The sequence below is a fragment of the Lepidochelys olivacea genome (genome assembly GCF_965140295.1).
Source record: "Lepidochelys olivacea isolate rLepOli2 genome assembly, chromosome: 8".
Classification (NCBI taxonomy): Eukaryota; Metazoa; Chordata; order Testudines; family Cheloniidae; genus Lepidochelys; species Lepidochelys olivacea.
In genome coordinates this window covers 46,743,636-46,756,622 of record NC_140418.1, presented here as the reverse complement: position 1 = coordinate 46,756,622, position 12,987 = coordinate 46,743,636, and the positions used below count along the sequence as shown (strand labels likewise).

The following is a 12,987-nucleotide window of genomic DNA, read 5'->3' as shown; positions in this document are numbered from 1 at the left end:
AACTCTCTCTTGTTCTTACATTTTGCTAGTTCAGCTGAGCGGGGTTTCCCCAAGATGTGCAGAGGGTGAGAGTAAAGCCCTTGAGCAGTTTGAGTTTGAGAGCACAAGAGTGGGATGGGTCAGAGAATGAATGAAATCAGCCTTTTAAATTCTGATGGTTTCTTGGACTGAAGGGAAAGAGCTTGTGGGTGTGTGCGTGCATGCCTGTGTGAGAGAGAGAACACCTATGTGCATGTGCGTATGTTTGTTCATTGATGGATTCAGAGAGATTAAAGCCAGAAGGGACTGTTAGATCGTCTAGTCTGATGTCCTGCACCACACAGGCCATTCAAATTCACGTAGTACCCCTGTACTGAGCCGAATAACTTGTGCACACGTGCGTGAGCGTTTGTGTGTGTGAAAACTTATGTGTGCGTATTCACGGGCTAGCAGCAAAGGTATTTGTGTTGTATTTTAGGGCAGGGCATGAGTGCCAGGCATAATCAGGGAAAGGGATCACCACGCATTCAGACAGCAGGGCAAATCCTAACATAAAAGCAGCCGTTTCTACAGCTCAGGGCAATGGACCAGCAGCAGCTTCTCAAGAATCCCTGTCATTCAGGAATGAGGTTCAAGCAGCCAGCAGCCCGTCCCAGAGCAGCAGTGATCTTAAAGACCAGATAGGACATCTGCATCTTCACTGAGAGGATCCTTGGTGCTCAGGCACTGGGGTGGAGACATGAAGCCACCAGCATCATCCTGGGTCCTGGAATATCCAGAAGCAGGAGAGGTCCAGCTCATGAGCATCACCCCTGTGGGTCCCAGCTTGACCTCCCACATGCTGCCGCTTCACCTCGGGTAGGGAAGATGATTAGTTGCTCAGGCATAATGGAAGCTCCTCCTGCAAACACATTACACCCGTCCACTGCTGGTCCTTTCCTCACAACGGGGTTCTGGCTCTCCAGGCCACCATCAAACTAGGGTGCCTGGGCCACCAAGTATCTGATAATGCAGGGAGAGAAGCAGAGCATCAGTGGAGCAGGTTATAATCTCTGGCCTGTCTGTCTTTCCCCCTCCTCCTAGGTATGGTTTCAGAACCGAAGAGCAAAGTTCCGCAGGAACGAGAGAGCCATGCTGGCCAACAAGAACGCCTCCCTTCTCAAATCCTATTCAGGGGACGTGACTGCGGTGGAGCAGCCAATAGTACCTCGCCCAGCTCCAAGACCCACTGACTATCTCTCCTGGGGAACAGCCTCGCCTTACAGGTGAATGCATATCCCATCTCTAGGTGATCAGCCTCCTCTGGCCTTGTCCAGCCACCACCTTCAGAGCTCCTTCTTCATCTGACAGTGACGCTCACCGGGAGCACCCTGTGAGAGCCACATCTTGGGACGGATTTCCTGTTGCTCCTTTCCCACACACAGGCTTTAAGCCACCTTTGTGCCTCCCTAATTCTGACCTGGGAGGCTTCCTGGCACAATTTAGAGCAACCCCAGCACTGCTCTAATTTGCACTGCTATAGGCATTGCACAGCTGGAGCACACAGCATTCTGGCCAAACCTCTCCTGCCCCTGGTCCATCCTCAACACACCCCCTATGACTGGGGCTGCAAGTGGGGCCAGCATAGAACATTTATGTCAGCCTTGTGCCAGGCAAGGAACCCCCTTGCAACAGGAGATTCTCTAGGGGGCTGTTTCTTCTCCCTTTGTGGCCCCTTTACGCAGTTCAGACAGCTTAAAGAAAGAATGGAGGGAGAAGGGAAAGGCGGAGCCATTACATTTTGTGAGCTTGCTTAAATAAAGAATCGAATTTAACGTGACTAATTTCTGGCTTGCTTCATTTGAAATACAGCATCTAGATTAAGTGGGGTCGCCAAAACAACACCCATGTTGGTAAGGGAACGCTGATACAATGGTAGCCTTTGTTGAGCACTTTTAAGGAGCTGGCCATTTTTGTTGTTAAAAAACTAGAACCACTGGGCCCTGGGGTGGCTGACAGGAGCAGAGAGGGAATTCCGTATCTTTCCTCTAGGGGATGCTTGTTTGAACGCAGGTGTGGGTGCCACCAGCCTCTGAAAGAAGCTGTCTTCTGGTGGCAAATATGAGATTAGTGAGTGATTCCTCTTCCTCGTTCCTAGTGCACAGGCATCAACTTGTTGGCAGTCCCAGCAGAGAGGCCAACAACTGACGTGACTCTTCCATCTCTAGACAGGTTGGGAAAGTTCTGGGAACTTCCTGTGCCATGGTCTAGCAATAGGCTCATCTGGGTTGAACCAGCATTGTCTGGTCAGCTTTAGGGCACAGGGACAGGGCTGGGTAAGGAGACAACAAGACTCAGCTGTTGGGCCCCAGAGCACCAGCCTGAACTTGTTCAGTTCTGGGGCTTGCAAGCTGACAAGCTCTAAAAGTCTCAGGTCTTTTATTTTTAACAAGGACAAGACTCAGCCAAGGGAAAAACGTGAGCAGGCGAGGTTCATTGCTGCCATGGAAAGTGTTTTTCCTGGCACTGGCGTTGTTGCTCTGGTAGGTCTGGTTGCTCCCACTCACACTGTAGGTGACTTGCCAGTATTGGAAATATACAAACAGGGTAGCAAAACAGGGGCCTGGCTTCCCTCTCCGCTGAACCGCGAAGCAGAGGGAGCTTTCTGGAGCGGTGGAGGGAGGAAGTGATAAATACGGTTGCTAAAAGGAGGAGGGGTGTGCTTTCCCCTCCAGGAGTGGGAGCCGGCCTGATATCATGTTTTGGGAGTTACTGGGCCATGAGAGATGCTGCCAGCGTAAAATCAGAAGGGGAAAAATCTCCTTAGCATTTGCACTTCATACAATTCACAGCCCTCACCTCTCTTCTCTGGGCAGTCCCTAGCCAGCTGGGGCCTGCTCTCTGTGGGAAGGAGAGAACTCAGCTTGTGCTGGCTTGTGGGGAGGGATAGGTGGCTGGAGGATGTTTTTAGCACTGTGGCTTGAATTTAAATGAAAGGCTCGAGACCTTTGGCTGTTGTTCCCTCCTGATACAGCCCAATGTCAGCCCAGCTAAGCCACATCCCCCTGTGCTGGCCTTAGAGAAAAGTACCCAATCAAAGGTCTCTGCTGTCCAAAGTCAGTCGGGCCTATTTCTCACAGCACTCATGCAACAAACAATCACTCGCCATGTGGCATCTCCTGTCTATTGGTACCTTCGCTCAGTGGTCCTCAACCATGTCCACACTGCCACCTCACAGAATAAAGAGGGGTTGAGGACGCCCCCTCTCTGTACAGACAAGGAGTGTGGTCGTGACACTAGATGACCTCAATGAACCCACTTTTTTGCCCTGTACACTGGGGCCAGACTTGCCCTCTGTTTTTTACCTGCCTGGCTGGCAAAGCCCCTTCCCATGGGGGTTAGCTCCCAGCATGCATCCCAGCCTGGGGGCTTTGCCCGCAGTGTTGCTTGCTGGGGAGGAGTGGGGTGGTGAGATGGTCCAGGAGAGATGAGTGCAGATGTCCGCTCCCTTCCCACCCCCTATGGCTGTTATGGTCACAGTACCAGGGACCTGCTGAACTCGCGTGGCTCATTTCTACCTCTCACACTTTTAAAAATAGATCCTCGTCCCTCCCAAGATGTTGTTTACACGAGGGGCTTCATAACGGATTCTAGAAGACACTGCAAAGGTAACTTCCAGGGGGCAGGGGGCATTCTGTATGGGCTGTATGGGGTGGAGGCAGCATGGTCACTGGAAAGGCAAGGAGGAGACTGCCAGCTGGCTAGGCTGGTCTGGGCTGCTGTGGAGAGCAGGGACTGAAGTGGGCTCGAACGCGAGCCACGCCAGGCCCTGGGCAGTGAGCACAGAAGGGACGGCAGCAGGAAGAAACTGACAGGCTCACGGATTAGGTGGGTGGGCCTAGGCCAGATGCAGTGTTTAGAGGGATGCCCCATGCTAGTCCAGGTCCGTGTGGATGGGTGCGCTGCCCAATCCAGGTCACAGTGTTTAGGGGTGTTCTGTCCCTTCCAGGCCATTTATAAGGGTTCCCCTGCCCTGAGTCAAGCTCATAGTGGTTCCCCCTCCCACCACATTACAGTTGATAGGGCTACCCCTTCCCTTTCAGGGTAACACAGTTCATAGGGCTGCCCTCTCCCCTTCAGGGATGCAGTTTGTACACAAAGTCTTATGGCTGGCCCAGAAATACATGGCAAGCGTGTGGCCTGCAGAGGGCTCAGTGATTTTGGGATCCGGCTCTGTCAGCATCCATTCCAGCACACACCTACATCCTCCAGCTTCCTGTTGCGACCCCCTAGTTTGCTGTGACATGGAGAGTTGGGCTCCCAAGTTCATCTTTCAAAAACAAGCAGCCCTGTTCCAACGCCCCCTCCACCCCCCCCCCCCGATCACTGATCCTCCCCTTCTCCGTGCCCCCAGTGACAAACTCCTCTGTGGGCTACTTGGGCTACTGAAGCCCAGGTGTCTTAGTTAGCACACCCCTCTGTGCTCTGGGGCCATCCCTTCTGCAGGCACGAGAGCTCTGCTGGGGGGAGTGCAGGCCCAAGGCAGGATGGCAGAGCAGGGGAAACTCGTGGTCTCTGCTGCTCACACCTGCAGGCAGTGGCCATGGGCAGATGTCAGGCGAGCAAAGGCAGGAGATCCACAGAGATGATCTGCTTTGCCTGAGGTAGGTGGCTGGGAAATAAATGGCTCTGTCTTTGCTTTCCCGTGCTAATGCTTTCTTTCCACACCGTCCCTGCCCTTTACCAGCAGCAGAGCCGACAAGATAGAGGCTGGGGTGATCACAAGAAGGTCTACAGGGGGCTTGCTTCTGGGGGGGAGGGAAAAACTCTTGTCACCTAGGCCCGCCCCCCCAGCATCTCTGCCAGATCTGCCTTGCTATTGGGAGACACAGGAAAGATGCATTTGTGCAATGACTTCAGTGGGTCTTGGAAACACCTGAGTGAGTTTTATACACCCTTGTTGCTATCCTAGTCTGAAAAATAAGTTAATGGGCTGCTGTCAACTCTTGTGCCATCCCTATAATTGAGAAAGGCAAGACCCAGGAGCTTATACATTTCATTGTGCTTAACCAAACCACATACCGCTGATCTTTGAGGTGCTTTGCAACCATTAGCTCACCACGTCTCACAGCACCCCTGTTAGCTCGGGATGTATTATTCCCATTTAGAAGATGGGCAAAGTGAAGCAGAGAGATTAAGGCCCAGATCCTCAAAAGTATTTTGGCCCCTAAATTCCACTGCAAGCAAGTGACTTGGCCAAGGCCTCATAGAAACACAGTAGCAGAGTCAAAATTAGAAGTAAGGAGGTATTTGCTTCAAATCCTGTATCCTGGCCTCTTTGCACCGTCTTACAATGTATGCAAACAAAGCTTCTTAGTGTTGGTGGGAGTTAAATGTAACACCCCTATGTTGGAACCAAAAGAAGACAGCAGTGGGGGTATTCAGCTATTGATCTTTTATAGGCCAATTGCTCTCCTGTGTGTACTCTGTTCTCTGCACCCCTCAAAATTCAGTCAGTTGCTAGACATATTCTGGAGTTGATTAAGAAATGCACTGGAATAGAATCACACAAACTATGAAGCAGACTATGGAGTAGTTCACTGGGCTGGGGTCGCTATAGTACAATGTAAGTAAGTGAAAGAGAGATCCAGCTCCAGGCTCCCAAGTTGTATAATAACCCCTTTCCATGACTCCCCTAGTATTCTCCAATAATGGCCGAAGATGCTGCAAGGACGCTGTTGTTAGCTGTTGTGTCTGGGAACGTTGTAGAGGCCTGTAGCATTAGAGCTGGTGAATTTCAGCGGAATCTTTTTTTCAGTGAAGAATGCAGATTTGGCAACATCAAAATATTTTGCGAAAAACCCTGACAAAATATTACCCTCAAAATCGATGTTTTTTTTAGCTTGAAACAACTTTTTTGCCTCAAAATGTCTTTTCATTTAATGAAAAAAACAATTGAAAATGCTTGAAACCGAAATGAAACATTTCGGGTTGAAGGAAACTTTTTTTTTCTTTTACTTTTCAATTCTCTGAAAATTTTGAAAAATGTTCTGGGTAGACTCGAAATGAAATTTTTAATTATTTTTTTTTGACTTGCCGGTAAACTGACAATTGTTTTATTCGCACAGCTCTATGCTGCATTGCACAGAATCCTAGAAATGTATCGCTGGAAGGGACCATGAGAGGTCATCTAGTCCAGACCCCAATGCTGAGTCAAGACCAAGTATACCTAGTCCATCCCTGACAGGTGTTTGTTCTTTTGTATGACGACTGCTGTTGAGGTAGAACGTGTTGAGAGTGGAAAATTTAGTCTCTCCTCCAATTCCCCTATCCTAAGTTACTGTTGAGAGACCTTTGACCACCTGGTTATTATAACTCATGGTGCAGGCAGGATGGTTAGCACTGAAGCCAAACAAGCCTCTATCAGGAGCCACTGTAACAAAAAGACTGAGGCCTGGCCTACACCTAAAACTTATGTCAAACTAGCTACATCGTTCAGGGCTGAGAACAATTTCATGGCCCCCAACCCACACAGTAAGTGCAGCAAAGCTGATGGTAGAATTCTTCTGTCAATCCACATCTCAGAGAGGTGGATTATCGACATCAATGGGAAAACCCCTTCTGCTGATGTAGGAAGCATCTACGGTCCAGTGGCACTGCTGTAGCACCGTTGCTGTGCCTCTGCTGTGTAGATGGAGCTTGGGAAAAGGAGTTTAAAGGAATTAGATGCCCAAATCCCATTGAACTGGGCACCTATTATGGATTTATGTCTACCCATTTGCTGGTGAGGGGAGATGAAATTTAGCCAGATCTGTGGTATAGTCGTGCAGATGAGGTTGCTGGGATTTTTAACTGAATGAAAAACAGAAACCTTGAGTTGTGCTACTAAACACTACAGTATTTTTCCACTCTCCAAGCAGACTCTTCCTGTTTGGGATTCTGGGTAGTGTAATTATTATTCACTATCTGTATCGTGGGAGTTCCTCCAGGCCCCAGTAAAAGATCCGGGCCCTGTTGTGCTGAGTGCTCTACACCAGTATAATGAAAATAGGTTTCCATACATTAGAGGGCTTTCAAAACTCTGAGGATGACATTCACCTCTGGGCAGAGGGCCAGCACAAGGACCAGGCAGGCTGGGGTGCAGGGTAGAAGGGTAGGAGAGAGAAAGGGGAGATATTGAGACTCAGCCTGGGGCAGGAGGGAACGGGAGCTGGCTCTAGGCTGGGAAGGAGGATCCTGGGGGATCCTACCTGCTCCCGGGCCCATTCCAGACCCTCCAGGTCCCACTCTCTGCTCCCCAGCCCAGTCCTGGGTGCCACTCCGGCTTCTCCAGGTCCCCTTCATCACTCCCCCAGCTGTGCACAAGTTTACATGGGAGCAGAACTCCCAGCGTATTTCTATTGCAGGGGTGTTAGGCCCCCCAACACCGCCCACCCCCAGGTTTTCGCCCACCCCCTCGCCCAGATACGACTTGAGTCTCATACAAAATGTATTTTAAGGACGTGTGTGGTGTATGGCCTTTTGTGCAGGGGTGTATGCCAGCCTATTAGCATAAATTACATTATGATATTTAGATACAGCTAAAAATCACAGAAAACTGGGAATAGCCTTGACAAAATCCCAAACTGAACTGATTTCCTGATACTCCTCAATTGTCTGCAGTACACGTGAGAAATGTAGCCTATCAAACTCTCAGGATTCTTTCTAAAATTGTGTCACTCATTCAGTGCACTTTATTTCTTTGGGGTCTTTAAACCAGCATCAGGCAATCATTGCAAGTTCCTCAGTTCAGATCAGGCTTTTATCTGAATGACCCACACCTATTGTTCCTGAAAAACTGCTCAGGGAATTTCTCGGGAACAAGTAATTTCTACTTTTGTTCTGGAAAGGTAGATGTAGCATTAAAGTTAAACATAGTTTGCACAGGGTATGTCGAGACTGCAATCATGGGGTACGACTGCAGCTCAAGCTGACATATCCAAGTCTGCCTTAATCTTTCTAGCTCAGGTATTGGAGCAGTGAAGCTGTGGCAGCACGGGCTAGCCCTGGAAGTGATTACCCTGGGTTCCAGGCAGGATCAGATATGCTGATACCACAGTTTCCCTGTTCTGAGACCCGAGCTAGTCAGATTCAAGCTAGCGTGGGTACGTCGGCTTGAGGAGTGTAGACATACCCTTAGATTGCAAGCCCTGTGGGATGGAGACCATCCTTTTTTTCTGTGTTTGTACAGCACCTAGCAAAAGGGGGTCCTGCTCCATGACTGCAGTTCTTAGGTGTTACCACAATACCAATAAATATTAATAATAAATTTAACCAAACGTTATTGAACCTCAGGAAAACTTCAGGGTTGAAGGTTTAAATTTACAATACAGGACAAAGGTACAGGTGGGTTTGTATTTTATTCAAAGCTGTTCATCCTTAATGCTGTTTTGACCTCTTTCCCCCATTATTTCCCTGCGTCAGGCTGAGTATCTTTTACATCCACAAAGTTAATATGAGTTGAAATCAGTTTGAGCATTTGTAATAAAGCCAGTTTGGCTGACAGACCTGATCCAAAGGCTATTGGGAAGTCAGGGCAAAGAATTCCCTTGGTTACAGTAGGTTTTGGGTCAGGCCTTATGGGAGATGACTGTTAGATCATGTATGTGCTGCCCAGGTGCACCCGCAGTCTCATGATCCTTAGTGGTAGTTACCGTCACACTCTGTAACACCTTGTGCATTCGTTCTCCAATTGGTGCTAGACATCTCAGGTTACAGCCGTACGGTGGCTGTAAAGGGATATGCCACATCCATGTTCACAGTTACCAATCAGCAGTTAAACAGGAAAAGGGACAACAGAGAAAATGGAGCAGGGCCATGGGAGTAAAGTGTCCCGATAGGAATGCCGCTGAGGTTTTATCCGGTGATAAAGGTCCATCTTATCCCACAGCCCCACCAAAAATGCAAAGGAAGTGTTTAGAAAAAAAATGTCTGAATGGATGTGCTGAGTCAAATAGTTCCTGTAGTCTAGGAGATGGTGTTCCCTAAAGCTAAAGCATGGCACTGCTACCGTGCCCGTGTCTAGGCTGGGCAGTGAGAAATGTGAGTGTTCATGGTCTGTTCTTTATGTTTCTCGGTGGCATTTGGTATGAAGCTCAGTTTTCACTCCTTGGCCAGGCCACTCAGGTGATGTAACAATGAACGCTAGTGACTGACTAAACTTGGCTCGAACACAGCTGACAGAAAACTGCTTGCCATTCCATACAGGAAGTGGCGGCGCAGTCCATCCGGGTCTTTGTGGCAAAATGGACTTTCCTGAGTTTATTTTCCTGTGAAATGGGTCTGGAATAGGGTCTCTTCTGGATCATCTGAAAGTTTCTGTCTCGAGCAGCAAATATAACTGAACTGCATGTAAAATTCTAAGGGTCCAGCTCTGACTTGTGCGGCCACTTAGAAATATCACCAGCAATTTGGAATATGTGCACCGCACTGGCAAAACCGTTGCTCCCGTACCTGTAGTAAACCCCCAAATTTTCCCAAGGTAAACCTGCCATTAGAAAGACTCTCCAATCATAGAAGTCAGAAGTGGAAAAGGGCTGTGTCTAGTCTATCTTCCTGCTAATGCAGGTGTGTTCCTTCCGGTATATTCTAGAACCAGGACCTCAGACCTGAGCTCCCCTGAACTTTGACAAAGGTTGGCTCTAGATGTGAACTTTGCATCTGGTGACTATTTGTAGTACATTCTTGTGTACTTTGGTCGCATAAACTGATCATTGTGGGCCTGGGTCAAAACCCTTTGACTTCAGCTGGCTGTAGCCTGGGAAATGCCGTGAAACAGGGTGATCCATCAGTGCGCTAAAAGACAAGTTACTAAAATGTCCAGTCATGGTAAGGAATGTTGCACCCAATAATTGAAACATTATACATCATGATGTATGCCCACGCCAGCACCCGCTCACCTAGCGACTGATTTCCGAGTTCAATGCAGCCCTGATTTGCAGCTGGATTCTGATTTTGTTTTTCTTTCTTTTCTCCTCTTCTCTCCACCCCAACAGCGCCATGGCTACCTATTCTGCTACGTGTACCAATGCTAGCCCTGCCCAGGGCATGAACATGGCCAACAGCATTGCCAACCTGAGACTGAAAGCAAAGGAATATAGTTTACAGAGGAACCAAGTACCGACAGTCAATTAAACACTGTCTCAAAGAAAGAGTAAAACAAAATGACACCCGTCCTGCTTAGCAGTTTGCTCATGCTGAAAAATAAACCCTGAACTGACTATTGGGACAAAAGCAGGAGAAAAATGAACTGCAAATTAGTTATGGTGTTCCTCTTTCCTTGTGGGATAATGTCACCACTTTGTGTCAGGTTTATCGCTTCTGCTCAGTATACTATGAGCTTCTTCAGTTAAGGACAATTCCATCCTTCTTGTTTATTTTATACGTGACTGCAAAAGAAACCCTATCGATCCAGCCTTTGAACTTCTCCCCTAGACTTTCCTGAGGTTCAGCACCGTGTCCCTCACTTCCTATGCCCCAGCTCACTCTAGAAAAGGGAATTCCGAAGCCAAAGCCCTCTCCGTTGTATCCGCATGAGATCGAAGTATCCTTCCATCACTCCAGAGCAAGGCTGCAGCTGCAAAGTCGTTATCATTAGCCTCTGAGGAGGCTTTTTGAGCAACGCGGTGAGTTCCTCTAGTCCAGTTGTCTGGAATGTTCATTGTTTCATTCACAGCCATCTTGAGTTTAGAACTTATTCGCCTCTTTCTGATTATTTCTGGCCCAGCCTCTTTGAAAAGCCAAAGAAGAGAAGATCCTTCTCAAGCCAGAGTGCGCATCTGCATAGGGGAGATTGCTCAGGAGCTCAAAGATTAGGACTTTGCCTTATGCTTCTTTCTATGCCTTATGTTTTGTGCCACAGGTAAAAGTGTTGTCCAAACGCATTTGTTTTATATATACTGTATATATTTATATATATAAGATATACATGCAAGCTTGGTTGGTGTTTTTTATTAAACAAAATAAAAATACATTGAAAACGTTCAAGATGTGTGTGCTCCAGCCAAGTTTCTATAGAGACGGAGTGCCAGGTTCCCATTTATGGTTGTATGCTGCTCACGATCATAGTAATAATAAATAGCTTATGCTTAGAACACTTCATCTCACAGAAGGCCACAGCACATTACAAGCTATCGGCCAAATCCCTGTGTCTTTAGTCAGGCAAAACTCAGGGTCCAGTTGATCCAAATCAGGAGGTCAATATTCAGGGCTAGATCATCTCTTCCTCTGGGAAAACCCATCCAACAAGGCTCTGGGGAAAGACATATTGTGAGGTTCCCTTTGCGGAGTGAGTAGGGTTTGCTCCTCCAGAGAAGTGAGGACTCTGGCCTTCCAGCACTTCAGATCCAGCCAGATCTTGGGAAATCCACTGAAGACACAGGACTATCCACTAGGCACCATGCCAGGTGATAGAGGGGGTTCTCCAACCATGGAGGGATTCCACACTAAGGTAAGACAGCAGGGGCCAGCAGTGCTTTTCCCCCTGAAACGCCCTGCCTCTTGTGAGACTCAGACAGGAATGAGATTCCTATCAAATGCCCTTCTGTACTTCCCCCCCACCTTGTCTGGGTCTAGAGAGAGGAGGGACAACATTATGGAGCTGTCTTGGATGTGTGCCTGGAAAGTTTCCCCCCATGCATATGTCCTGAGGGAAAGATGATCCCCTTGTGTTTTTGCTGCTGCCAGTGGGAGTATGCCTGAGTGAAACCTGAGGACCTGCTTCTGCCAGCCTTTCTCATGCCGAGTAACACTTATGTACAGAAGGAGAGCCATTGAGGGACAGGTTCTGAGACCTTTGCTCACACTGAGTAGAACTTTGCTCCTTGAATGGCCCCACTGAAGTCAATGGACCGTTCAAGGTATTACTCGATGTGAGTAAGCATTGGGCACTGATCTGATGATTATATCTACACAGAGCATTTCCCAAACAGTACCGTAGATCTATATCTAGGTGCTGAAGCAGGCACCTTTTGGCTGGAATGTGGCTTTGGTCTGGCAATGGGCCCCACCATTCTAAAACCACGCACAGCCATTTAAAATGAAGGTGAAATGTTATGTAGGCAGAATATCAATTAGAATTTAGCCTGAGCATCAGGCTTAACACTTGCAAAAAGCATATGAACCAAGAGCCAGATCCTTAGCTGGTGTAAACAGTGTCGCTCCACTGACTGCAGTGCTAGGCTGGTTTGCATGAGGTGAGGAGCTAATCCCCCATGTAGCCGGGATTTTGGTTGTATCTAAAAGACGGCGCCTCCATGTGTTCTGGTGTGGATTGGTTCAGGACTGAATCCAAGGGATGAGCGCCTCCTGCTGAGTCACCAACACCAGGGTGCAACTGTGCTGCCCAACCTTACAGGACAGTTCATTTAGGAGTCCACATGCCATGCCGGTCAGATAGACTTGCCGTCCCTCCCTCCGACTTGAGTAGAATTTGCCCTTCAAAACAGTTCAGATTTTTAAGCAGATTGTCCTACCCCTCTAGTTCTCTATCTAACTCTGCTTAGCTTCTGAGCTCTAGCTAGCAGGGTCATGTACAGTTGTAGATGTCCCTAAGAGTTCTGTACAGCCAGCCACTGCCTAGTCGGCACAAGCATTCCGCTTCAGACTTCCCACCATTTCATAAAGGCTGCTGACCCTCATGACCCTATTTGGATATTTGACGGGTTCCTAAAGCCACAGGTCCTGGAGTCACATGATTGCAAGAAAATCTCAGCTTTTATTTAGCATCCCCCTACTGCACCCCCCCAAAATTCTAACCCTTGTGGTTGTGGAGAAAAGCGAGACAGGGTGACCCAAGTGTCACCTAAAGGCTCAAAAGTTAGACAGTAAAGAAAAAGGACCCAATATTTACAGGACCCAATGCCCTCATGTGTGTGGGCGGGGGGACAAGCCAGATGACTTCTTGGGGTCTCTTCCAGTTTTACATTTCTATGAATTATTATTTTTAAGTCGATCTTACGATTTATTGGGGGTGGCTGACTCATGATTTTT

At 48.2% G+C, this 12,987-nt stretch overlaps 1 protein-coding gene across 2 annotated transcripts in view; it reads left to right on the top strand.

Annotated features, from left to right (window-relative positions):
- PRRX1 (paired related homeobox 1) overlaps positions 1-10,983 on the top strand; it is an 82,481-nt gene extending 71,498 nt beyond the window's left edge. Inside the window, exons 3-5 of one of the 2 annotated variants that reach the window (XM_084637124.1) lie at positions 1,063-1,244; positions 3,558-3,626; positions 9,993-10,128. In XM_084637124.1, coding sequence (XP_084493250.1) covers positions 1,063-1,244; positions 3,558-3,612 — 237 coding nt within the window. In that variant the 3' untranslated portion in view covers positions 3,613-3,626; positions 9,993-10,128. Of the gene's footprint in view, positions 1-1,062; positions 1,245-3,557; positions 3,627-9,992 lie in introns of both variants that reach the window. The other variant, XM_084637123.1, reaches the window with a different exon arrangement.
- The last annotated feature ends 2,004 nt before the right edge of the window (positions 10,984-12,987 follow it).